General features: G+C 47.9%; 1 protein-coding gene across 2 annotated transcripts in view; it reads right to left on the minus strand.

Moving 5' to 3' along the window:
• The window catches only part of PELI2 (pellino E3 ubiquitin protein ligase family member 2), a 105,969-nt gene that overhangs the window by 80,024 nt on the left and 829 nt on the right, over positions 1-25,116 (minus strand). Inside the window, exon 1 of one of the 2 annotated variants that reach the window (XM_068254383.1) lies at positions 4,142-4,241. The exons of the other annotated variant lie outside the window; for it this stretch is intronic. Coding sequence (XP_068110484.1) covers positions 4,142-4,176 — 35 coding nt within the window. The 5' untranslated portion in view covers positions 4,177-4,241. Of the gene's footprint in view, positions 1-4,141; positions 4,242-25,116 lie in introns of those variants that run through there. 2 annotated transcript variants of the gene reach the window in all.

Raw genomic sequence — 25,116 nt, forward strand, 5'->3', positions numbered from 1 at the left:
AAACTGCAGGCACCAGTCTTACTGGATAAGCTGCATGCTTGTTTCAGGTGTGTGATTTAGACACTACTGCAGCCAAACAGATCAGAAAGACAGCCAAGCAACTGGTATAGTAAATAAATATGGCAGCCACTGTTTCTTGCTTCAGTTATCCTTTTAGAAACCTTGGCAAACCTCGGGTGATACCTGTACCCACACTAGAGTATCAGTCAAGATGGCGGCGGCTGCTGCTGCCCCTCCCCCCCCCAATCGGCCACCTTGGCTGAAAGCAGTCTAAGGGGTCAAACCCACTAGCAGCCTTTTCTAAGAAAATGCTCTTGCCAATGCAATGCTGTGGGGGATTTTTATAAAATCACATCGCTCTAGTGGGATCACACCCATAGCATTCCATTCACAAGAGCTTTTCAAATCACAAAGCCTCAGAAAAGCGCACCTAGTGGCTTTCAGGCCTAACAGTGTACGAGGCTTACTGCCTAGAACACAATGTTATTTATTTATTTTTTACAGATTTTGTATAGAAATGATCGGGAAACCGATCAGAAAAAAGACCAAAAATCAGATCGGACCTTTCGGAAATAGATTTGGCCCGTCTATCTGATGGGAACTTACATGGTGTGTACCAGGCATTAGGCCTCATTAGGTTCATATTACCAAACGCAGATGGCCGTGCGATTAGAACGTAGCGCATACGAACACACGCCATCTGCATTTGCATGCGTTGCATGGCCGATACCCATTCACTGTAGTGAATGGGTCAGCTGCGCGTTTTGGGAAAATGCATTCAGCATGCGTTCGTGGATCGCACTGGTCCGGAACGCATGCAGTGTGAACATCAGACAGTGCAGTCTACGCACTTCTGATGTCACGCGTTTCTGCCTCCCGCACACGTTCCCGAAACACGGACAGTTACTCGTGCAATGTGAACGGGGCCCGAGTCTACTGAAAAAAAATCCTTTTCACAGAACAGAGAGCAGCTAGGACACCAAACATCAGTATTTATTTTTCACATCAAACTGTTGACAAAGGGCACAGTTATTGGAAATGTCGGCAGTCACTGCTGATAGGAGATATAAAAGCTCCCTGTCCATTCTATTACGTGCCTAAATAAACCACTTCACAGTGATTCCAACTGACAGAGCATTCAGCTTCATACCGGGCACAGCCATAAGAAGCTAGGGCAGCCATCTGCAGATCAGGAGCAGATTGCAAGCCGATTCTGAAGCCAAAATATCACTGAAGACGCCAAGGTTTAAAGGGAATCTGAAGTGAAAATAAACTTATGATATATTGATTTGTATGTGTAGTACAGCTAAGGAATAAAACATTAATAGCACAGATATGAGTCTCATGGTTTCCAGTACAGGAAGAGTTAAGAACATTTAGTCGTCATCTATGCAAAAGAGCTTCTCTGAGCCCTCCGACTAATTTAGTCATAGAGCAGTGCTATTTCCTGAAGCACTTATCTCAACCTGTCTAACCCTTTCTGGTTTATTTCAAGTTTTTCCGCCAGTAAGTTCAAAGGGTCATAAGCTCTGCTCCTTTTTATCTTTTAAAATACAGACTGTAATTTGTAAACTGCAAATATTAGAGAATGATGCAATGTTACTGAAAAACAGCTATATAAAGTGAAAATAAAAATATGAGCCTTTTCTTTGCTACTAATGTTCTATGAATTATCCGTACTACACATACAATTCATCATAAGGTTTTTTCCGCTTCAGTGTGACTGGTACACATGCAATTCCCTGTGAGAGAGGAGTGGAATCCATTATTTCCACCAGGTCCGATCTGATTTCCGAAGTGATCTAAAAATTGATCAGAAAAATGATTGGAAATCAGATCAGACCTGTTGGAAATAGTCACAATAGCAAAGAAGGACACGGCACTCAGGAGCTGTGCAGCAACAAGCTGTATTGGAGTCACAGGATACACAACATGTTTCGGGCGGAGCCCTTCCTTAAGTGTTGGAAATAGTTGATTTGACTTATCTTGATGGGAAATTGCATGGCGTTACACGTGAAGTCAGTAATAGGTGGCCGCACCATAGGTAGCCAGGGATAGGTGTAGCCAGTAGTAGGTGGCCGCAGCATAGGCAGCCAGGGATAGGTGTAGCCAGTAGTAGGTGGCCGCAGCATAGGTAGCCAGGGATAGGTGTAGCCAGTAGTAGGTGCTCGCAGTATAGGTAGCCAGGGATAGGTGTAGCCAGTAGTAGGTGCTCGCAGTATAGGTAGCCAGGGATAGGTGTAGCCAAGAGTAGGTGGCCGCAGCATAGGTAGCCAGGGATAGGTGTAGCCAGTAGTAGGTGGCCGCAGCATAGGCAGCCAGGGATAGGTGTAGCCAGTAGTAGGTGGCCGCAGCATAGGTAGCAAGGGATAGGTGTAGCCAGTAGTAGGTGGCCGCAGCATAGGCAGCCAGGGATAGGTGTAGCCAGTAGTAGGTGGCCGCAGCATAGGCAGCCAGGGATAGGTGTAGCCAGTAGTAGGTGGCCGCAGCATAGGTAGCCAGGGATAGGTGTAGCCAGGGATAGGTGTAGCCAGTAGTAGGTGGCCGCAGCATAGGTAGCCAGGGATAGGTGTAGCCAGTAGTAGGTGCTCGCAGGATAGGTAGCCAGGGATAGGTGTAGCCAGTAGTAGGTGGCCGCAGCATAGGTAGCCAGGAATAGGTGTAGCCAGTAGTAGGTGGCCGCAGCATAGGTAGCCAGTAGTAGGTGCTCGCAGGATAGGTAGCCAGGGATAGGTGTAGCCAGTAGTAGGTGGCCGCAGCATAGGAAGCCAGGGATAGGTGCAGCCAATAATAGGTGGCCGCAGCATAGGAAGCCAGGGATAGGTGCAGCCAATAATAGGTGGCCGCAGCATAAGTAGCCAGAGATAGGTGCAGCCAATAATAGGTGGCCGCAGCATAGGTAGCCAGAGATAGGTGCAGCCAATAATAGGTGGCCACAGCATAGGTAGCCAGAGATAGGTGCAGCCAATAATAGGTGGCCGAAGCATAGGTAGCCAGAGATCGGTGCAGCCAATAATAGGTGGCCGAAGCATAGGTAGCCAGGGATAGGTGTAGCCAGTAATAGGTGGCCAGGGATAGGTGCAACCAGTATTAGGTGGCTGCAGCATAGGCAGCCAGGGATAGGTGTCTGCAGTACAGGGGAGGGGGATGTAGCATAGGTAGCCAGGGATAGGTTAGGCAGGATAGGTGGCCACAGCATAGGTAGCCATAATAGGGGCCCGCAGTATAGAGAGCCGGGGGGGGGGGGGAGACACGCAGTTACTTACTTGCCGGGTCCTGCTCGCTGTATTGGCTTCTTTCTTCTTCCTGTTCTTGCGCATCATCTCTTTGTAATAGCACTCAGGGGGCGCTGTTTCAGGGAAATGGGCAGCAAGAACAGGAAGTAGAATGAAGCCAGTACAGCGTGCAGGACCCGGCGAGTATTTCTTTATCCATCCCCGCCGTTCGTGGGCTCTCCGCCACGTCGCATCCCCACTGCTATGTCGGCCCGCCCCCGAAAACTGGTAAAAACGAGATTGTGCCTGGTATGATTACCATGCACAATCAAACCGTGGTATACAGTCCGCAGCAGCCCTAGTCGTAATGTGGCACATTGCTAGGAAAGTTTTTCAAATCCCGTATTCTGCGTTTAAAGTGGATCTGAACTCTTGCACAGGACAGAAAAAAAACAGAGAGAAACGCACCCTGTAGGTATGCATTTATATAGAGTCTACTTCCCCCTCATCTGACTAATCACAGCTGTAATTTGACCTATTAGCTATGTCAGCTGGCTGCCTCGGTAGAGCAGCTAATTTATAAACACCGTATGTTAATCTTATGTCTGCTTCCATGAAAGCCAGAAGTAGACACACTGCAGATTTATTGCAAAAGCTCTATCAGCTGTAACAAACAAGTGTTTTTCTTTAAAGGTTATTATGCTATTACGTATCAGAGCAGAGAGGAAGTTTTGAGTTCCGGCCCGCTTTAAAGACCAGTCTGCAAACAGTGAGGAATAATCTTGGCTCCTTTTAACTGAACTCCATTTAGCTACAAGAACTGACCTTTCAGAATAACAAAATACAACCCAGATCTCTGTTTGCCCAAAAGCTACGGATTTTAGAAATAGAAGCTACTGTGTAAGTGGCAAACCAAACAAACAAACCCATTGAGCAGGATTCTTCCAGGGGACTCGTCCATCTACCAGCATCCCACTTTCCAAAGCCGCACATTCACTGGGGATGAGGCATCATCAGATCATCGCGCATCACCATGGGACAAGCGCTTCTTTTATTCATTACAGGACAATGGAATGTTTTAGACCTACGCTGACTAACAGAGTGCTTATCTGCACATGGTGAGGCAGCGGCTCATGGGACAACAGCTTGTGTCAGCCAATTCTCAGCCCCCACACCAATGTGGAGCCACAGTCCCAGGAAAACACAATCTCAGCCTTTCAAACAAATCAAGTGTCAAGAACATGCTTAAAAGGACATCAGAGTTGAAAAATAAACTAACGAGATAAACAATTGCATCTATCCTTCTTAATCTAAAAATGATGGGTTTTAGTTATCCCACAGTTTCATTTTATACTAGCTGATGGTCCGGCGTTGCCCGGGTATGTATTTGGCTGGTGTTGGCCCCTCCCACAATTACTCAATGACCAAGTTTGTGAGCTTTGCGGTCTTTGGAATCAATAATTTGCATTGAAATGAAACAAATCTGATTGGCTGTTTGTGGCTCCACCCCCTTTTATGAATTTGAACCCCAGTCACCCAATGACCAACTGTGCCAGGTTTGGGGCTTGTGCCATTAACAGTGCAAGAATGGCAGCAATGAAATATTCCCCTTGAAAACCAATAGGTGAATTTTGATTGGCTTTTGTAGGCTCCACCCACTTTTCTGAATAATAATCCCAGTCACCAACTGTGCAAAGTTTGAAAACCCTGCCAATAACAGTGTTATTCAAGGTGTTGTACTATGTGTGTGCCAAATTTCATTCAAATCGATTCAGCCATTGTTGTGTGATTGAGTAACAAACATCCAAACTTTTGCATTTATAATATTAGTTAGTTAGACTCACTGAAGTAAGCCAGAGCTAAAATCTATAAACTATTGACCCTTTTTTATCTCCTTCAGAGTGGCATTCCCTGTGGCAGTGAAGTTGGTGGGGGAGATCGCGCAGAGTGGGACTTCCTCTGACGGTGAAGCTGGAAGGAGAGACCGCACAGAGTGGGACTTCCTGTGGCAGTGAAGCTTGGGAGGTAAGACTACGCAGAGTGGGTGGTTGCCCATTAGAGAAGAAAGCAGAGTATGATTGTTATATGATACACTGGACAAACATTTCTTCTTGTAAAACAAATGATATACAAACATTTCATGCGAGACAGGCCTTCACTTTTGTTGTTTTGCAGTGTTTAAGGCTGCTTACACACCAAGACGTTACAGGCGCACGTTAGTGCGCCTGTAACGCTCCCCCAACGCACAGCAATGTAACACAAGTGGGCTGTTCACACAGCCCACGTTGCGTTACATGTAACGCTGCACGTTCTCTGCAAGGTGCAGCATGCTACGGCGTTGGAGCGGCTATAGCTGCGTTAGACTGTTTGCACATGCGCAGTGGGGGGCGGAGAGGAGGCGGGGAGAGCCAGCTACAGTAGCCACGCACATGGCTACTTAATATTCACTGCACTGGCGGGCGCTGATTGGCCGGCGGGACCACGTGATGCGGAGTGTCTCGCTCCGCATCACGTGGTCCCGCTGGCCAATCAGCGCCACTCTGGGAGACATTATAGGAATCGAGCCGCCTAACACGGCTCACTCTACCATCGGCTCTTGCAGCACCATACGTTGTGTTAGGTGCACGTTATGCGACCTTAACGTAGCACCTAACGCAACGTCTTGGTGTGCAAGTAGCCTAAAACTGCATTGACAATGCATTCAACAGGGTAGATCAATCTTACCCATTTATTTATGTAGCGCCGACATTACGCAGCGCTGTACAGAGTATATAGTCTTGTCACTTAACTGTCCCTCAGAGGGACTCACAATCTGATCCCTTCCATAGCCATATGTCTATGTATGCATCGTGTAGTGCGTGTATCGTAGTCTAAGGCCAATTTAGAGGGAAGCCAATTAAATGATCTGTACGTTTTTGGGGTGTTGGAGGAAATCAGAGTGCCTGGAGGAAACCCACGCAGACATGAGGGGAACATACAAACTCCTTGCAGAGGATGACCTGGCTGGGATTCGACTGCAAACATTCTGGTTCTGCCTATGCGGCATTTGGGTTAATCATTTCCAATTCATTGACAGCTGAAAGCAAAGCAGCTTTCACAATAAAAGCAGCTGATCAGTTATCCAGGTAACATGAGAGTCATACTCCTTTGTGGGTGCCTGGCAGGCGGGCACTGACGATGCCACACGTAGTGTTATGGCTGTGGTTGGCATTTTGCGCAAGTTCTTCCTTTACCAAACAGTTTACCAACAGTTCCTCTTGAACCTCCCTGGCAGTAGGATTACGTCAGGATGTTAGGGTCTGAAAGCAGTGCAATTTTTTCACATGCTTTCAAACCCTAGAGCAGAAAAAACAAACAAAAAAAAAAACATACAGCTAGATAGATCTGAAGCAGCAAAGCACATTACTTATCTGCCCTGGAACCAGAACTGCAATTCTCCCTCCATCCACCGGGTGGCGATCTGCACCAAATAGTGAGATTGCCGTCTGTCATCTCACTAGAGGGATCGAGAGCCTCAGAGGACCAGAAGAAGAATGGCTGCTGGCATCTGGATCCCAGGGAGGAGAGTTAAACACCCGCTGCGCACAGGCTCTGCACAGATCTCCCGGCAGCTACCACGAGTCAGACGCTGGCCCAGCCTGACTCGGGGTTACCGCTAAGGAGGTTAAGTATTCTCTCCCATGCATATAATTACTTTCTCCGCCTATAAAATCTCCATACCCTGATAATCTGAACAATGATTGAGGGCTCGTTTCCACTATCGTGAATCCGCATGCGTCCAACGCATGCGGATTCACACATGTAATGCAAGTGGATGGGCCTGTTTCCACTGTAGCATTGTTGAGGTGCGTTTTTTTCAGCGGTGAAAAACCGCACAAAAGAGCCGCAGAATTCGCCTGCGAGTGGAATGCATGCGAATCGCCGCTAATGTATTTAATAGGGAAATCGCCTGCAGCTTTGGTATGCGAATTTTCATGCGAATTCGCATGGAAATCAATGGAAATGCACACCGGCACTGCCATGGTTAAATTTGCATACAGCGTCATTCATGCGAATTCGTACGAAAATTCGCATACAACCGCATGCAATATTCGCATCCGCATGCAAATTTTTTTACCGCGGCGATTCGCACCGCACAAGTGGAAACGGGCCCTGAGTGTGTTTATTCCTACATCTCCACCTGCTTTACAAAAAAAAAAAAAAAGTCAATTTTAAAAAATTCTGGCCAGCGTTCCACTCAGCAGTCAGCAGAGATGTTGCATCCAAGACACCATACACTGGAGTGATCTCAGATCCTAGCAAGTGAGTGGCATGTTACAAGAAAAAGCAGGCCAGATGTTTATAGATTGCACACAGGAAACCTTAGCTCCCAATCAATAGGAAAACAAGAATGAGGAAGACTAGGCCCTGAATGTAGAATATCCAGGCCAGCAGGATAGGCTTAGAGGACTGATGGCCTATCTACATCACTATCCTGCCAGCCATTATACATTCAGTTTTCCAGCACTTACATGGCCTAAAGGGGTTAAATAGATGATTCTTGCAACATGTGCTGCATTGCTAGATATGCTTCAGTTACAAAACCCAACCCTAGGCAATCCTAGCTGCAGGCTGTGGGAAGTCTGCCTGAACTATGCGAACTATTACAGGAGGTCACAATGCAGCTATCTGTGATACATTAAAGAATGTAAACCAGGCTGAGGGAAAAAATTACAATGGGGAAACACTAAGTTTATAAATAATTTAGGAATTTTGTAAAAAAAAGAGAAACAAAAAAAGTTATGTTCAGTAAAGTTCCTTATGAAGGTTGTTAAATAGTTTAGATCTTCAGCCTGCAGCTGCTCTAACGTTCATTTTTTAGGCTATTTAATAAAAGCCAACAGTACCCAGGTTGGTGTTAAAGATAGCCAAAATTCTCCTCTCTATCTGGTTAGTGCACAAGTCTGCACAAAGCAGGAAGTAAAAGTTCCCCTTTACAGTCCATTACTGCAATTCACTCTACAGGGAGGGATGCTAGGTATCTTTATGCCTATTTGTTACTCCCATTGCAGTATCAGCTCAAGCAGCCACATCTCTTTATAGCGGACATAAACAGTAATGCAGTATAATTACATTATTGATTAATGGACAACTTGGGGTTGATGTAGAGCCTAATTTACTAAGACATCTTCTGGGATTTTTAAGCATCTCCATGCTGATTAACCCAGCAAATCTGGACTACATCGAATAGAAAGGACCGCAATTAAAGTGAACCTGTCCCCATAGTCAAGCTGTAAAAGCACTATACAGGTTGTCTTCCTGGATAGTTCCAGGTTGGGCTCCAACTTTATTCTCTTTCTTTGCTCTTCATACTGTCGGCTAAAGACCGCCCAGCGGGAGGGTCCAGCAGACCCGTCGTTGCCTTTGGTAGTGCGGGTGTACGCACCTTACATAACACCAGAAACAAGCATGCAGCTAAGCTAATTCAGTCAGATCTAACAATAATGTCAGAAACGCCCTGCTGCATGCTTGTTCAGGGTCTATGGCTAAAAGTATTAGAGGCAGAGGATCAGCAGGGCTACTGGTATTGCTTAAGAGGCAATAAATATGGCAGCCTTCATATCCCTCTCACTTCAGTTGTCCTTCAAAAATAAATTATTTCAACTACAGGCAGTCCCCTACTTACAAATTACTACAATTTTCCATACAAACAAAATAGTTTCCATAAATTACTGATTTTTTTTTTTTGTTATTACGCTACAGTGCTGTATAAACTATTGTAAGTGGTTTAAAATAAATTAAAAAGAAAAACGTAGTTTATACTATATGTCCAAAAGTAAATCATTTATCCACATTTCACCCTGTTTAACACGGTACTCTGCTTACAAACAATTTACAAGCTCCCGGAACATAACCGGTTTGTAAGTAGGGGACCGACAGCATTTCCAGAATCACCAACTGTATGCGTCAATACAATCACAACATAATATCCAGATGATAAAAACGTCTTCAGAATAAAGGGGGCATACACTAGCCAACCAACCAATCGACCATCCAATTCGATTATAATCGAATTGGACGAAAATTGGTGCTGCCAAGTGCATGCCCGACCAACAAAGTGACCAATTTCGGGACAGAAATTGGCCACACGGTCGATCACGCGTGCTGCAAGATGTCGGGCCAAAGTTGGTTGGTCGGGTGCGCGGCGGTACGGCGGCCGAATTGCAAATGAGCGACAAGACAACGAAAACCCCGCAGCTGCAAGGTATAAATGTATGTAGTGTAGTGCATTTATACATTACCTGTCCGGTGTCAGCCTCCGCACGGTCTCCGTCCATCTCACCGGTTTCCACATACACGTCGGCAGCGCATAGTGTGACGTCAGACGCTATGCGCCGGTAACGTGTATGCGGCTTACCCGGCAAGATGGACGGACACCATGCGGAAGCTACTACACGACAGGTAATGTATAAATGCACTACACTACATACATTTATACATTTTGGGGCCAGCGTATGCGGCGGCTCAGCCGATTCCATGAATATTTCGTGCTGAAATCGGACAGGATTCGGCCTGTAGTGTATGGTCAGATTTAACTTGAGACAAATTTATCTCTAATCATATTCGATTAGAGATAAATTTGTCTCTTGGTCGAATCTGCCCATAATCTTTCTAATGTATGGGCACCGTAAGAGAGACTAGAGTAAGTTGTTCAGAGCAGTCACACTGCACAGTACAGGAGGCACAATAAAGCTGTGTATTCTCAGGCTGATGGATGAGCTCTGTATCAGGCAGTCTTGATCACTATCATCAGCACAGAAGCTAACTGATTATTCAGGCAGCCAGTGGTACCATACAGAATAAACAGTAGCAGGCCTTTCTTTCAGGCTTTATTTATTCCTGTGCCTCTCGGACCCGTCACTTGTGGCACTGCTTATTATCTGATGAGATCCCCATTCACATCACTCACCGCCAATACAATGATTAGGAGTCTAAATAAAGACTCAGAATCTACCCAGCAACTTTTATCTGCCTTCATCATTTTCGCTCTATGCAAGATGCACTTATTATTGCACTGCGTTAAAACTCCAACTTTTCCTCTTCGGCTAGGAGTCACGCTGGAGGTGGAGCAGAGGACTCGAGATGTCCGAAGACAGGTAAGTAAAGCAGGACCTACAGAACCTTCCTGTTCCTCCTACGGCTCCCGTGTTCCAGTGCTGGACGCCCGTCATTAGTCTCTGATGGGTTGGAGACCGCTTACTGCCGCCGCTGTAGGAGGCTTCAGCAATCTTCGGGAACCTGAATGCTCCCAAAGATGGCCTCTCTGTACTCTGTTAATTAAAATAAAAAAAAAAAAAAAAAAAAAAAAAAAAAGCACAGGCACTGACATGGTAACCCCCCCCCCCCCCCCCCCGCATAATTTGAAAAATCTGCAAAACTTTGTGTGTTTTCACGTTACTACACATACAAATTCATTTACCCGTTGCCCGTAACAAAATCGCTACGCACTAGTGGAAACGTAGCCTAGAAACATAATTATCCCATACTGTACAAAATCTTTCAACATGAGTGACAAGTAATCTACAAACAGGCCCCACATTTTCCTCACACAGGAGTACATCTTCATAAAGTGCCCTCACCAAACCTCACCACACTCCCCTCATTCATTCCGGAGGATTTGGTGAGACCATTGTGTGAAGTTTTATTCCTCAGTGAGTAAACTTCGGGGCTGGCCTGTGGCTTGCTTATGACTCATACAGGAAGATTTTGAACAGAGCTTGGTTTAAAATATACCTGGCTTCCGCGGTGTACCTCTGACAGACATGGGAAGATCGGCTTCTTCTGCTTATTTTTTTTTTCCCTTTTGCTATGAAGGTTTCCAACAATAGAATCATTTACTGTATGGTCAATCAGATCAAACTAATTTACCAACTATATAGACTGAGGCCACATCAAAGCAATCATTGCAATGAAATGATCACTTGCACCACTTCCCAGTGCTGATTTTATATTACCTTACACTAATAGATGAGTGTTGTACATATGAGCATAAGAAACAGTGTTATGCAGGCTTAAAGCCAGAATTTCCTCTCATCTAAAAGATAAGCACCAGCATAATAACCTTTAAATGGGAGAAACATTGCTTTTTGTTACAACTGATACAAATCCTCAAATAAATCTGCAGTTTGTCTACTTCCTGCAGTCACGAAAGCAGACATAGGGTTAACATTCTGTGTTTATCAATTAGCTCTCTATTTACAAAATGAGGTATGCACACCCAGTATTTCAATGCAAGAAACTGATCTAAACAAATATTAGCTCTCTGCCATGGCAGTCAGCTGACAAAGCAGAGGGCTCAAATTACAACTTGTGATTAGTCACAGATGAGAGGGAATTTAGACAGGCTAAACTCTCTAAATACATACAGGGTGCAATTCTCTCGGCTTTTCTTCTGTCCTGTGCGAGAGTTCAGGTCCACCTTAAAGTGGCCATACATTAGATGATAGCCACCAGACCAACCATCAAATAGATTGCTCTGATGGAATCTGATCAGAGAGCAATCTACCTGCCCACACACTGTAGACAGATTTCAAAATGAAATCTATTGGAAACCATACTAGCGCCGCTGCCTCCATGTAACTGTGTATACGTCCCGAACACCATTACAGCTTGTTCACACTGCAGGAGTTTCCAGCTTTTTTTCCGCCCGCGTGCAGTTATTAAAAACATCCCCCGACCGCATCGACAATGTGTGTCTATGAGAAGGTTCATATTAGCGCAGGTCGTGCGCTGTGCAGCTAGCAAAGCGGTGCGTGTAGCATTTTTTGGAGGCGATTCCGCCTCAAATGGAAGGTACAGGAGAAATGCAAAATGCTCACAAAATCGCTTTGTGTAGCGATTGCTTTTGCGTTTTTAAGAATAAATACGTATTTATTATTTTCCGGGTCAAATTTCACTTCCTGTCTTGCGTCAGGGAGTGAATTACAAAACCGCTCGGAAAAAATGCTTAGAAAACTGCGAAGCACAAAATCGACCACCCAATCGCTGGGAATCGAAAAAATCAAGACGCCTCAAAAAACAGCCCAACGCAGACGGACACGCGAGTCGAACACAATGTGCACAAGACCTAACCGTTTGGCAACCGATCCTGACATTTTAACCAAGATTTTCCAGCATGCCGGATTGATCATAACGATCAATCGTGTGGCCATGTTGCAGCAACGATCTCTACCAGATTTAATCAAAATCACTCCCAATGTCAATCGCAATTTTAATGTAAGTAAATGGGAGAAAGCGCAGATGGCCCAAAACGCTCAGAAAAAATGCTTCTAGTGCAGGCGTGGGCAAACTTGGCCCTCCAGCTGTTAAGTAACTACAAGTCCCACAATGCATTTGCCTTTATGAGTCATGACTGGGGCTGTAAGACGCCTGCAATGCATTGTGGGACCTGTAGTTCCTTAAAGGGAAGGTTCAGGGAGGGTGGGTAAAAAAATCAAAATCAATTTCCACTTACCTGGGGCTTCCTCCAGCCCGTGGCAGGCAGGAGGTGCCCTCGCCGCCGCTCCGCAGGCTCCCGGTGGTCTCCGGTGGCACGCCCGACCTGGCCAGGCCGGGCTCTTCTGCGCTCCAAGGCCCGGAACTTCTGCGTCCCACGCCGGCGCACTGACGTCATCGGACGTCCTCCGGGCTCTACTGCGCAGGCGCAGAACTACTGCGCAGTAGAGCCCGGAGGACGTCCGAAGACGTCAGCGCACCGGCGTGGGACGCAGAAGTTCTGGGCCTTGGAGCGCAGAAGAGCCAGACCTGGCAGCCGGCCTGGCCAGGTCGGGCGCGCCACCGGAGACCACCGGGAGTCTGCGGAGCGGCAGCGAGGGCACCTCCTGCCTGCCACGGGCTGGAGGAAGCCCCAGGTAAGTGGAAATTGATTTTGATTTTTTACCCACCCTCCCTGAACCTTTCCTTTTACAGCTAGAGGGCCAAGTTTGCCGATGCCTGTTCTAGCGTGTCTGAGCCATACAGCTCAGCCTAGCATGCGTGACTGCCCCACACAGCTGGCTTGTAAAATCATCAATTATCACTTCAGTCATAGAGGCCTTTCCTCCGATAAAAGCTCCTCCCTTTTTTATTGATACAGACTGGTATATATACACAACTGGGCACGGCCTACAATCTTACGCAGTCTTCTGATGCCCAGCGACATACCTACACTCGCATACAATCCCTGCCATGTACTGATGAGGACCAAAAGTCCGAAACAGGCTGTCTACATGTGGGTTTGATATGGCTGTGTAAAACAAAAAGCTATAAGCTTGCTATACACCAGCAGTTCTGGATGCTTGCTTGGCTTACAAGGGCGAAAAAGGATAATTTGCATATTTAGTGGTAGTGCATTGTGGGTAACCACAAATGTTCACTTATAACTGAATTATTGCAAATTTCCTTCTGTTTTAAGAAGGCAATTACACCAAGCTTTGCTTTTTTAGTAGGAGGGCTTTTTGGTTCCATTTATCCCCCTATACATTCCTAGTAGTTTGGGTCACCCTGAGCTGCTTGGTTACTCTGTCTACACTTACATAGATAGTGACTTCACACTTTGCTAAAACTCATGCTGTATTTACTCATTTCTAACGATCTCATCGCAATCCCTCCTCTATTTCTGCAACTCTTCATAAACTGAATGGTTTGTGGCATGACAACGCGAATGTCATCACTTAAAATTCTTATCACAAGCAGACAGACCAAGAAAGTTTGCAGAACTTGCATGTCCCACATGGCAGATGTCATAGGAGATGTGCTGATGCAACCAATTGCAGCAACCAGCAATTAAGGGAGAAGTTTACAGAAGGGTCAACTGATGCTCACTCAGAAGGAAGCAGGGGGGGGGGGGGGTTTGGATTAGCAGCCAGGTACCGTATGAAATATAATACTAACATTTCTGTGCATCCAGATACAATGGAATGGAGCAAAGTGTCTGCCTCTGAACAAACTTTTGTTTTATATTAGGGTCAGGTTGCAGGTCGGAATAAGTTTTAAACTACCGTTAGTCCGTTTCTCAAAATGTGCTTTTGCAGCATACGTTTCCAGCCTGTTTAAACATGTCAAAAACGTGTCCTTCCTTCCTGTGCGTTTCTATTGGATAAAGAGGTCCGCAAAGATGACGCTGAGGGGAGGAGCAGGCAGTAGGCAATCCGCTTTGGCATCTGTTTTGTGTGCAACAGTTCTATGCGATGAGGGAGATCCATTTTTGAGTTGCCTTTCATTGCCTCCGCGGGCATACGGGCTCCGGGAAAATCTGCAAAGTCCTGACTCTCCATTTTTTAAAATGGAGCGCACGGATCTGTTTTTTGACGTGTGGGAAGACAGCCACTATTTTTAACATTGGTATCCGTGGCTCTGTTTTTGTCTACGACAACAAGGAAAAAACACAAATGGAGCCACGGATACAGTTTTGAAACAAGTGTGAACCGACCCTTAGGCCTTGTTCACATTGCGTTCTGTTTGTGTTGGGCTGATTTTGAGGCGTCTTTTTTCTGATTCACGGCGCTTGGGTTGGCGATTCATTTTTTGTGCTTAGCGGTTTTCTAAGCGTTTTTCCCGAGCGGTTTTGTAATTCACTCTCTGATGCAAGTCAGGAAGTGAACACTGACCCGGAAAAGAATAAATACAATGCATTTATTCTTAAAACCGCAAGCGCAATCGCCTTATTGCACGTTTTTGTAAGTGTTCACTGATTTTCCTATACCTTCCATTGAGGTGGAATCGCCCCGAAAATGGAACACGCACCGCTTTCCTAGCCGCACAGCGCACGACCTGCGCCGATATGAACCTTCTTATACACATTCATTGGCCACGCGGTTGGGGGCGATTTTAAAAACCACAGGCGGCCGGAAAAAAATGAACGCCTGCAGTGTGAACAAGCGCTTAGGCTTTGTTCACACTGAATGCTGTAACTCACACTTGTCAGGCAGTCCAGCCTCCCGGCTGTCAGGCACAGGCACCTTTTGGCTGCAATTTATGCAACCGAAAGCCTGTATTTTTTAACTCCACGCGTGTCAATGTTTGGCATGCAGTAGTGTTGCCCATCACTGAGAAAGTGACATCGCATCTGAGCATGGCTACGCTCCAATGTGACTCCGTGGCGGCGACCTCTCAAGCACCCAGCCGACGACAGGCAGTGAATTCACCACCTTCCGCCTCCCATGTGAAAGTACCTATGGGGCCTTATCTCTTTTCAATTAAAAATCTGTAGTAGGTAAGACCTGTAGGGCCCATTCAAACCAGGGCAATTAGCAGGTGATTCCCACTAATCGCTAAAGCGCTTTTTAAAGCGCTAGTGCTATTCTAACCTATGGCAGTGATCTCACTGCCGCAATTGGCGCCAATCTCAAAACTTTTTACTTGCAGCATTTTTGCCACAATTCTGGAGCGGTAGAGTGCTTAATAAAATCGCTGCTTGTGATCGCTCTGAATTGTGGAAGTGTACAGTGATTTTGCCGTGGTAATCGCTGTAAAAATCACCTGCACAAAACAATGGCGCTAAGCATTTTGTGCTTTTTAAGTGTGAACGGGCCCCTACTACTCATTTTGTGGAGGGGAACTTGGCCAGTAATCTTCCTGCCAGCATATGGCTGGGCTTAATGATTGGTACACACAATGCAATTTTCTGATGGATTTACTGTCAGTGTCAGATTGATTATTTCCAACATGTCCAATCTGACGCCCAATCAATTTTCCATAGAATAGAAGAAAAAAAATGTGATTGAAAATCAGATATGTTGGTAATAATCAATCCGACAGCAAATCTGTCAGAAAATTACATTACATTGTGTGTACCTAGCATGCCTCTATGCTAAGCCAAGCCAAACATTAAAGGGAACCTGAACTGAGATGGATATGGAGGCTGACATATTTAAATTTCAAACAATGCACAGTGCCTGGCTGTCCTGCTGACCCTCTGCCTCTGATACTTTAAAGAAAACCTGTAACTAAAAAAAGCTCCCCTGGGGGGTACTCACCTCGGGTGGGGAAAGCCTCTGAATCCTATCGAGGCTTCCCCCGTCCTCCTGTGTCCCACGGCGGTCTCGCTGTGCCCCTCTGAACAGCGGGGATGTAAATATTTACCTTCCCGGCTCCAGCGCAGGTGCAGTATCGGCTCTCCGCTCGGAGATAGGCGGTAATAGCCGATCACTGTCGGTCCGCTCTACTGCGCAGGCGCAAGTCTCCTGCATAGTAGAGCTGACCCTACAGAGATCGGCTATTTCCGCCTATCTCTGTGCGCCCCCGCTGGAGACAGGGAAGGTAAATATATCAAGTCTTGTTGAGCCAGGATTGCGGGACGCTTCGAAGAAGCCAGCGCTGGATTGCTGGCAGCTACAGAATACCCCCCAGAGGAACTTTTTTTTGTTACAGAGTCTCTTTAAGCCATAGACCCTGAACAAGCATGCAGCAGATCAGATGTTTCTAACAAGATAAGCTGCATGCTTGTTTCAGGTGTGTGATTCAGACACTACTGCAGCCAATGGAATCAGCAGGACAGCCAGGCAACAGGTATTGTTTAAAGCAGACCTGAACTCAGAACTTCTTCTCTGCGCCAAAAGATACGCAACAGCATAGTAACCTTTAAAGAAAACATTTATTTGTTACAGCTGATACAAATCCTGCAATACATCTGCAGTGTCTACTTCCTGCTCTCATGGAAGCAGGCATAGGTTTAACACCTGTGTTTACAAATTAGCAGCTCTGCCCAGGCAGCCAGCTGACACAGCTGAGAGATCAAATTACAACTTCTGATTAGTCCCAGATGAGGGGAAATTTGACAGGCTAAACTCTCTAAATACATACAGGGTATATTTCTCTATGTCTTCCTTCTGTCCTGTACAAGAGTTCGGGTCCACTTTAAAAGTAAATAAATATGTCAGCCTCCAAATTCCCTTCAGGTTCCCTTTAACCTCCTTGGCGGTATGAAAAATACCGCCAGGAGGGAGCGCAGCAGTTTTTTAAAAAATTTTTTTTTTTTTAATCATGTAGCGAGCCGAGGGCTCGCTACATGATAGCCGCTGCTGAGCGGCATCCCCCCGCCCGCTTCGATCGCCTTCGGCGATCTCCGATCAGGAAATCCCGTTCATAGAACGGGATTTCCTGGAGGGCTTCCCCCGTCGCCATGGCGACGGGGCGGGATGACGTCACTGACGTCGGGACGTCATTGGGAGTCCCGGGCCACCCCTCGGCGCTGCCTGGCACTGATTGGCCAGGCAGCGCTGGGGTCTGGGGGGGGGGGGGGGGGCCGCGCGCCGCAGCAAATAGCGGCGATCGGGCGGGGGCCGGCGGCGATCAGAGTGCTGGCGCAGCTAGCAAAGTGCTAGCTGCGTCCAGCAAAAAAAAAATTATGAAAATCGGCCCAGCAGGGCCTGAGCGGCACCCTCCGGCGGCTTACCCCGTGTCACACACGGGGTTACCGCCAGGGAGGTTAAAGGGACACTTAAGTAAAAATAAAAAAAGAGTTTTACTAACCTGAGGCTTCCAATAGCCCCCTGCAGCTGTCCGGTGCCCTCGCCGTCTCCCTCCTATCCTCCTGGCCCCGCCGGCAGCCACTTCCTGCTTCGGTGACAGGAGCTGACAGGCTGGGGACGCGAGTGATTCTTCGCGTTCCTGGTCACAATAGCGCCATCTATGCTGCTATAGCATATATCATATTCCATATAGCAGCATAGAGGGTGCTAATGTGTCTGGGAACGCGAAGAATCACTCGCATCCCCAGCCTGTCAGCTCCTGTCACCGAAACAGGAAGTGGCTGCCGGCGGGGCCAGGAGGATCAGAGGGAGACGGCGAGGGCACCGGACAGCTGCAGGGGGCTATTGGAAGCCCTAGGTGAGTAAAACTCATTTTTTTTTCTTTGACTTAAGTGTCCCTTTAAGGGATAAATTGAGGCTAGCGACAGATGTGGGCATGTTTGCATAGCCTTACGGCACTTTCTGATTGGTCCCGAGGGGCTCCATTCTCCTGTAACTCAGCTAGCGGCCGCGATTTATAAGTCGGCAAACCTTGACCCGGAAGACTTAGCCCAGCGCATGTGCACTAATTCATTTTAAGACTCTGAACGTACGTTAGGGCTGTGGAGTCAGAGTCGGAGCAATTTTGGGTACCTTGTGTCGGAGGTTTGATAAACTGAGGAGTCAGAGTGGGATGATTTTTGTACTGACTCCACAGCCCTGCGTACCATTAGATGAGAGTGTGCGCATGCCCTGGTTGTGGGCACTCCGAGTGCTCACAGAAATGAATTACTGCAAATGTGCACAGCAAAGTCTTCCGGGTCAAGGGTTGCCGACTTAGGGCACAGAGCTTCTCAGGATAAATAAAAAAATAAGGTAAAAAAGGTGGCCATACACTTAGGGCGCGTTTCCACTTGAGTGGAAACCGCCGCGAATCCGCAGAGTTTCCCCGCAGGCGAATAGTGCGGGGAAACTCTGCCATAGGGTGCAATGGTAACGCCGACCGAATCGCTACCACTAGCAATTTGTCCCAGCTTTTCCATCCGAATCGGCGCGGGAGGTTGCGGATCCCATAGCCGTGCATGTCACGGCTGATGGGATTCGCCTGCTTTCCCCCCAGACCCGGCGCGCGTCTGCGAGTGGAAACGCGTCCTTATAGATTTGCAGCAGATGAGACCATCAGATTTCTGTCTGATGCCTGTCAAGTTGAATCTGACTGGAATCTATCCAATGTGTGCCACATACTAGGAACAGATTTCCTATAGATTTCAGAATAAAATCTATCTAAGGGCCGGTGCACACCAAAAACTGCTAGCAGATCCGCAAAATGCTAGCAGATTTTGAAACGCTTTTTTTATTTTTCTATGGCGTTTTGCTAGCGTTTTGCGGATTGCTGCTGCGGTTTTCAGTATAGTACATTTCATATATTGTTACAGTAAAGCTGTTACTGAACAGCTTCTGTAACAAAAACGCCTGTGAAACCGCTCTGAACAGGCGTTTTTCAGAGCGGTTTGCGTTTTTCCTATACTTAACATGGAGGCAGAAACGCATCCGAAATCCAAAAAATGCCTCACCCAGGCATTTTTCGTTTCTGCAAAATGCCTCCCGCTCTGGTGTGCACCACCCCATTGAGATACATTGACCAAGCGGATCCGCAGCCGCAAGCGGCTGCAGAAACGCTGAAAAAGCCGCTCGGTGTGCACCAGCCCTAAATGCATTATTGTACCAATAAAATAACTAGATCCAATGCAACTCTATGGGCCATTTTCCATCCTGTCAGATCAAATCGATCGAAATCGGCTGCAAATCGATAGATTTGATAGGATGGATTTCCAATCGATCAGTTCCACAGAATCGATCAATGACTGAAATTGACCAGTGTATGGGCCCCTTATGCTGGGAATACACTGCTCAATTTTAAGCCATTAAGATGGCTCGATAGATAATTTCCGACATGCCCGGTCATTTCACTGCTCTATTCCAGACTAAAGTGAATAAAAAAGAAAAAAAGAAAAAAAAAAAAAAGAAAAATAAGCGGAAGAGAAGAGAATTGACTGCAAAACGAGCAGTGAAACGATTGAGCGGCAAAATCGAGCAGTGTATGCCCAACATTAAGCTTCTGTACTGGTGCCTAGGCCAGGCAATGATGTCAATGGGAGACCCCGGAGGAGGGGGAAGTCAGCAAGGTAAGGAAACAGCTGGAGGGGTGTGGTATGAGAGAATTGCGAATGGGCATAACACAGAGTATTGTTAGGGAGATCAGCCTGTGTAGCTGAGGTAGTTAACCGTGAGAAACGATAGGCAGGTAGTTACCTACTATAGGGTCACTTTCAGACTTTAAAATGGAAAGTAGAAAACGTTAAGTCAATAGCGCCGATACATTTTCCAATGTCCTTTACAGAGACTGTCCAACAATTCACATAACTGTTCTAAGGGCCCGTTCACACTGCACGCGTTTCCAGCCGCGTTTTGGAAACGCGTGCAGGTGGCCAAAACGCACGACATCAGACATTGCATAGAGTGCAATGTCTGATGTTCACACAGCATGCGTTCCGGACCTGTGCGGTCCGGGAACGCATGCTGCACGCAGATTTTACAAAAACGCGCGGCTGTCCCATTCACTTTTCAGTGATGGGATCAGCCACGCAACGCATACGAACGCGGACATGCGTGCGTTCGTACGCGTTGCGGTCCGCATGCGTTGCGGTCCGCATTTTGTAGTCTGAACGGGCCCTTAAAGTAGCACGCAGGCTAATGTTCCCACCAGTCTACTCTTGAGCGGATGCCAGCATATTTCTGGGTGGCGACAAACAGGTTTGTCAGGAACAAACCAACACAAACGCCTGGAAAATATACAATCTCCAGGCTGATAGAGTCCTATCTAGAATACCTCAGGGACTCCAGCACTACAAGGAAAGAGTGTAAACACTCAACCAAAAAGATGCAACTGCGGATAAATTCACAGAAAAGGGAATACATTTTTACTGGCTAAAAAAACATTTTCAAGAGGAACTGTAACCAAGGATTGCACTTTATCCCAATCCGTAGCTGATATCCCCTTTTTTTGAGAAATATTTACCTTTTCTGGAACAGATCATCTGTGTGTCTGTATGGCTGATATTGTGGTGAAACCCCTCCCACAGAGTGATGTCATAACCATGTGCTGTCTGTGAGCCTTGTTGAATTGTGGGAAATAACAGCTGTTTCCAACTGCCAAGCAACCAGTATCTCCCTCTGTGTATATGTATAGATCTAAAGAAAAACAACCTTTTAGCCGATCGCCTCCTTAGGGGGGTGTGGTTTTAGGTAATTGCAGTTGGTACTGTCTAGTTTTTTTTCCAGGTGTGCCAGTAGTAAAGATGATGACATGCAGGCTGATTGTGGATCAAACAATATGAACAAATGACATGGTGAATATCAATCATTTCTTGATCTCTCTACTATTTTGTAACTTCTCACTTTGCAATGTATGGATTTATTTTTACCCCTTTTTGCTAAAAGTTCTTCTTTCCGAGGAATGCTTTTGAGAACACTTAACTGCCCTACTCAGGCATGACATAAGTGAAGTGCTCTTGGATGCTCAATTCTGGAAAGACATTTAGTTAGCCAATAAATATTTTCATCTACAACAATGCTCTATGTCTAAAGTCTGCCATATACAGGTCGATAACAGCCTCATCTGGCTAACGATTAACCACAGAGTCCTTCTGTAACTGAACAGACCTTTCCTGCAGCCAGCTAAGAACTTCCAAAACAGACAGTAAGCTCAAAATGTTCTCACCTGTAGCCATGGCAACAGTATTATCTATACTTGGATAGGAGTACTGTTGCCATTAGACTATCCAGAAAATCTACCTACAGGACAAATAAGCTGCACAGAACAAGAGGCTTTGTTACTCATTTTCAACACCTGGACTGATCTACTGACTGACAGAATTTGCTGACAGGCCCATCAACCAATGTCCATTAAAAAGCATCATGGAAGAGTATTTTATTTGCACAAAGAAAGTTATCAAGTTGAAAAAATATATATTTTTTCTGTTGATCCTTGCAGTAATACGCAAACTAAGACTCAACTGAAAACAAGTTTTTCTCAGCAAACCTGAATTTTTTCTTAAACATTTCAGATAAAAACAACCCTAGAGATAGTTGAGGGACCATCAATGCTGGCTTGTTTCAAAAACAACATTTCTACAGGTATGGTTGAGAGCTGTAGGACATCACCTGCAAGGCCAACCACTAACTAATCTCACAGGGGGCAGTCATTAATATACAAAGGTCATTAAGACTGGTAAATGCAAAGCAAATAAAATGTTGGTAAGGGCACCACACAAGAGCCAGTGACGGCACCACAATAGGACTTGTAAAGCTTGGGGTTGTCAGGGAACAACAATGGGGTATATTAGGACATCATCCAGAGGTAGGTCACAGTACTACACAAAAACTGGTCATGGCACCACATTGGGAGTAGTAAGGTTGGGGCACCACAAAGAGACTAGTATGGGACACGCCGGCACTAGCAAGGAGGTCAGGGCGCCACGCCGGCACTAGCAAGGAGGTCAGGGCGCCACGCCGGCACTAGCAAGGAGGTCAGGGCGCCACGCCGGCACTAGCAAGGAGGTCAGGGCGCCACGCCGGCACTAGCAAGGAGGTCAGGGCGCCACGCCGGCACTAGCAAGGAGGTCAGGGCGCCACGCCGGCACTAGCAAGGAGGTCAGGGCGCCACGCCGGCACTAGCAAGGAGGTCAGGGCACCACGCCGGCACTAGCAAGGAGGTCAGGGCACCACGCCGGCACTAGCAAGGAGGTCAGGGCACCACGCCGGCACTAGCAAGGACGTCAGGGCACCACGCCGGCACTAGCAAGGACGTCAGGGCACCACGCCGGCACTAGCAAGGAGGTCAGGGCACCACGCCGGCACTAGCAAGGAGGTCAGGGCACCACGCCGGCACTAGCAAGGAGGTCAGGGCACCACGCCGGCACTAGCAAGGAGGTCAGGGCACCACGCCGGCACTAGCAAGGACGTCAGGGCACCACGCCGGCACTAGCAAGGACGTCAGGGCACCACGCCGGCACTAGCAAGGACGTCAGGGCACCACGCCGGCACTAGCAAGGACGTCAGGGCACCACGCCGGCACTAGCAAGGACGTCAGGGCACCACGCCGGCACTAGCAAGGACGTCAGGGCACCACGCCGGCACTAGCAAGGACGTCAGGGCACCACGCCGGCACTAGCAAGGACGTCAGGGCACCACGCCGGCACTAGTAATGAGGTCAAGGCACCACACTGGGTCTAGTAAGGAAGTCAGAGTACAACACTAGGAACAATCAGAGTACCAGCCAGAACCTAGCCAGGGTTCAAAAGAGCTAACTAGTAAGGAGGTCAGAGCATGAGACTGGTTAGGGATCACTGGGACTAGTAAGGTCAGAGCATCACACTGGAGTAGATGAGGTTTCACCAGGAGGCTGGTCGAGGCTCCACACTGGAGTAGATCAAAGTGTCATGGAACATTCAGACTAGTGAGAAACCCAGAGCATCCCACTTGGGTACATAAGAGCTCCACACCTAAATTCTGGCCCTTATACTGTGACCAGTACAGAGGTCAGGGATTATACAAATGTAGATCAAGGAACTGTAACAGGGCTGGTAGCACACTGGATTAGACAGGATACAGTTCTAGACCAGGCCACAACACCAGGGCAGGTATATACTCACCCCATTGGGGCAGGTCAGGGAACCACATAAGGTTAAACTAGGGTAACGCAAAGGTAAACGAAAATGCAACACAATAGGGTAAGTCAGAGGTCCACACTGGGGCAGCTAGAGGCACCACACCAGGGTAGGTCAGAGGACCACACTGGGGCAGCTAGAGGCACCACACCAGGGTTGGTCAGAGAACCACACTGGGGCAGCTAGAGGCACCACCCCAGGGTTGGTCAGAGAACCACACTGGGGCAGCTAGAGGCACCACACCAGGGTTGGTCAGAGAACCACACTGGGGCAGCTAGAGGCACCACACCAGGGTTGGTCAGAGGACCACACTGGGGCAGCTAGAGGCATCAAACAAGGGTAGTTCAGGGGGTCACATGGGAGCAGGTAGAGAGCACCACACCAGGGTAGATCAGGAGACCACACTGGGGCAAGGAGAGGCACCACACCAGGGTAGCTCAGAGGGCTACTAGGAAGCAGGTAGAGGCACCACACCAGGGTAGGTCAGAGAACCGCACAGAGGCACCACACTAGGGTAGGTCAGAAGGCCACACAGAGGCAGATAGAGGCACCACACCAGGCTAGGTCAGAGGGCCACATAGAGGCAGGTAGAGGCACCACACCAGGGTAGGTCAGAGGGCCAGAGGCAGGTAGAGGCACCACACCAGGGTAGGTCAGAGGGCCAGAGGCAGGTAGAGGCACCACACCAGGCTAGGTCAGAGGGCCACACAGAGGCAGATAGAGGCACCACACCAGGGTAAGTCAGAGGGCCACACAGAGGCAGATAGAGTCACCACACCAGGGTAGGTCAGAGGGCCACACAGAGGCAGATAGAGTCACCACACCAGGGTAGGTCAGAGGGCCACACAGAGCCAGGTAGAGGAACAACACCAGGGTAGGTCAGAGGGCCACACAGGCAAGTAGAGGCACCACACCAGGGTAGGTCAGAGGGCCACACAGAGGCACCACACCAGGGTAGGTCAGAGGGCCACACAGAGCCAGATAGAGGCACCACAACAGGGTAGGTCAGAGGGCCACACAGAGGCAAGTAGAGGCACCACACCAGGGTAGGTCAGAGGGCCACACAGAGCCAGATAGAGGCACCATACCAGGGTAGGTCAGAGGGCCACACAGAGCCAGATAGAGGCACAATACCAGGGTAGGTCAGAGGGCCACACAGAGCCAGATAGAGGCACCATACCAGGGTAGGTCAGAGGGCCACACAGAGCCAGATAGAGGCACCATACCAGGGTAGGTCAGAGGGCCACACAGAGCCAGACAGAGGCACCACACCAGGGTAGGTCAGAGGGCCACACCAGGGTAGGTCAGAGGGCCACACAGAGGCACCACACCAGGGTAGGTCAGAGGGCCACACAAAGGCACCACACCAGGGTAGGTCAGAGGGCCAAACAAAGGCACCACACCAGGGTAGGTCAGAGGGCCACACAGAGGCACCACACCAGGGTAGGTCAGAGGGCCACACAAAGGCAGATAGAGGCACCACACCAGGTTAGGTCAGGGGGCTACACAGAGGCAGATAGAGGCACCACACCAGGGTAGGTCAGGGGGCTACAAAGAGGCAGATAGAGGCACCACACCAGGGTAGGTCAGGGGGCTACAAAGAGGCAGATAGAGGCACCACACCAGGGTAGGTCAGGGGGCTACACAGAGGCAGATAGAGGCACCACACCAGGGTAGGCCAGAGGGCCACAAAGAGGCACCACA

The sequence above is a fragment of the Hyperolius riggenbachi genome, chromosome 9 (genome assembly GCF_040937935.1).
Source record: "Hyperolius riggenbachi isolate aHypRig1 chromosome 9, aHypRig1.pri, whole genome shotgun sequence".
Taxonomy (NCBI): Eukaryota; Metazoa; Chordata; class Amphibia; order Anura; family Hyperoliidae; genus Hyperolius; species Hyperolius riggenbachi.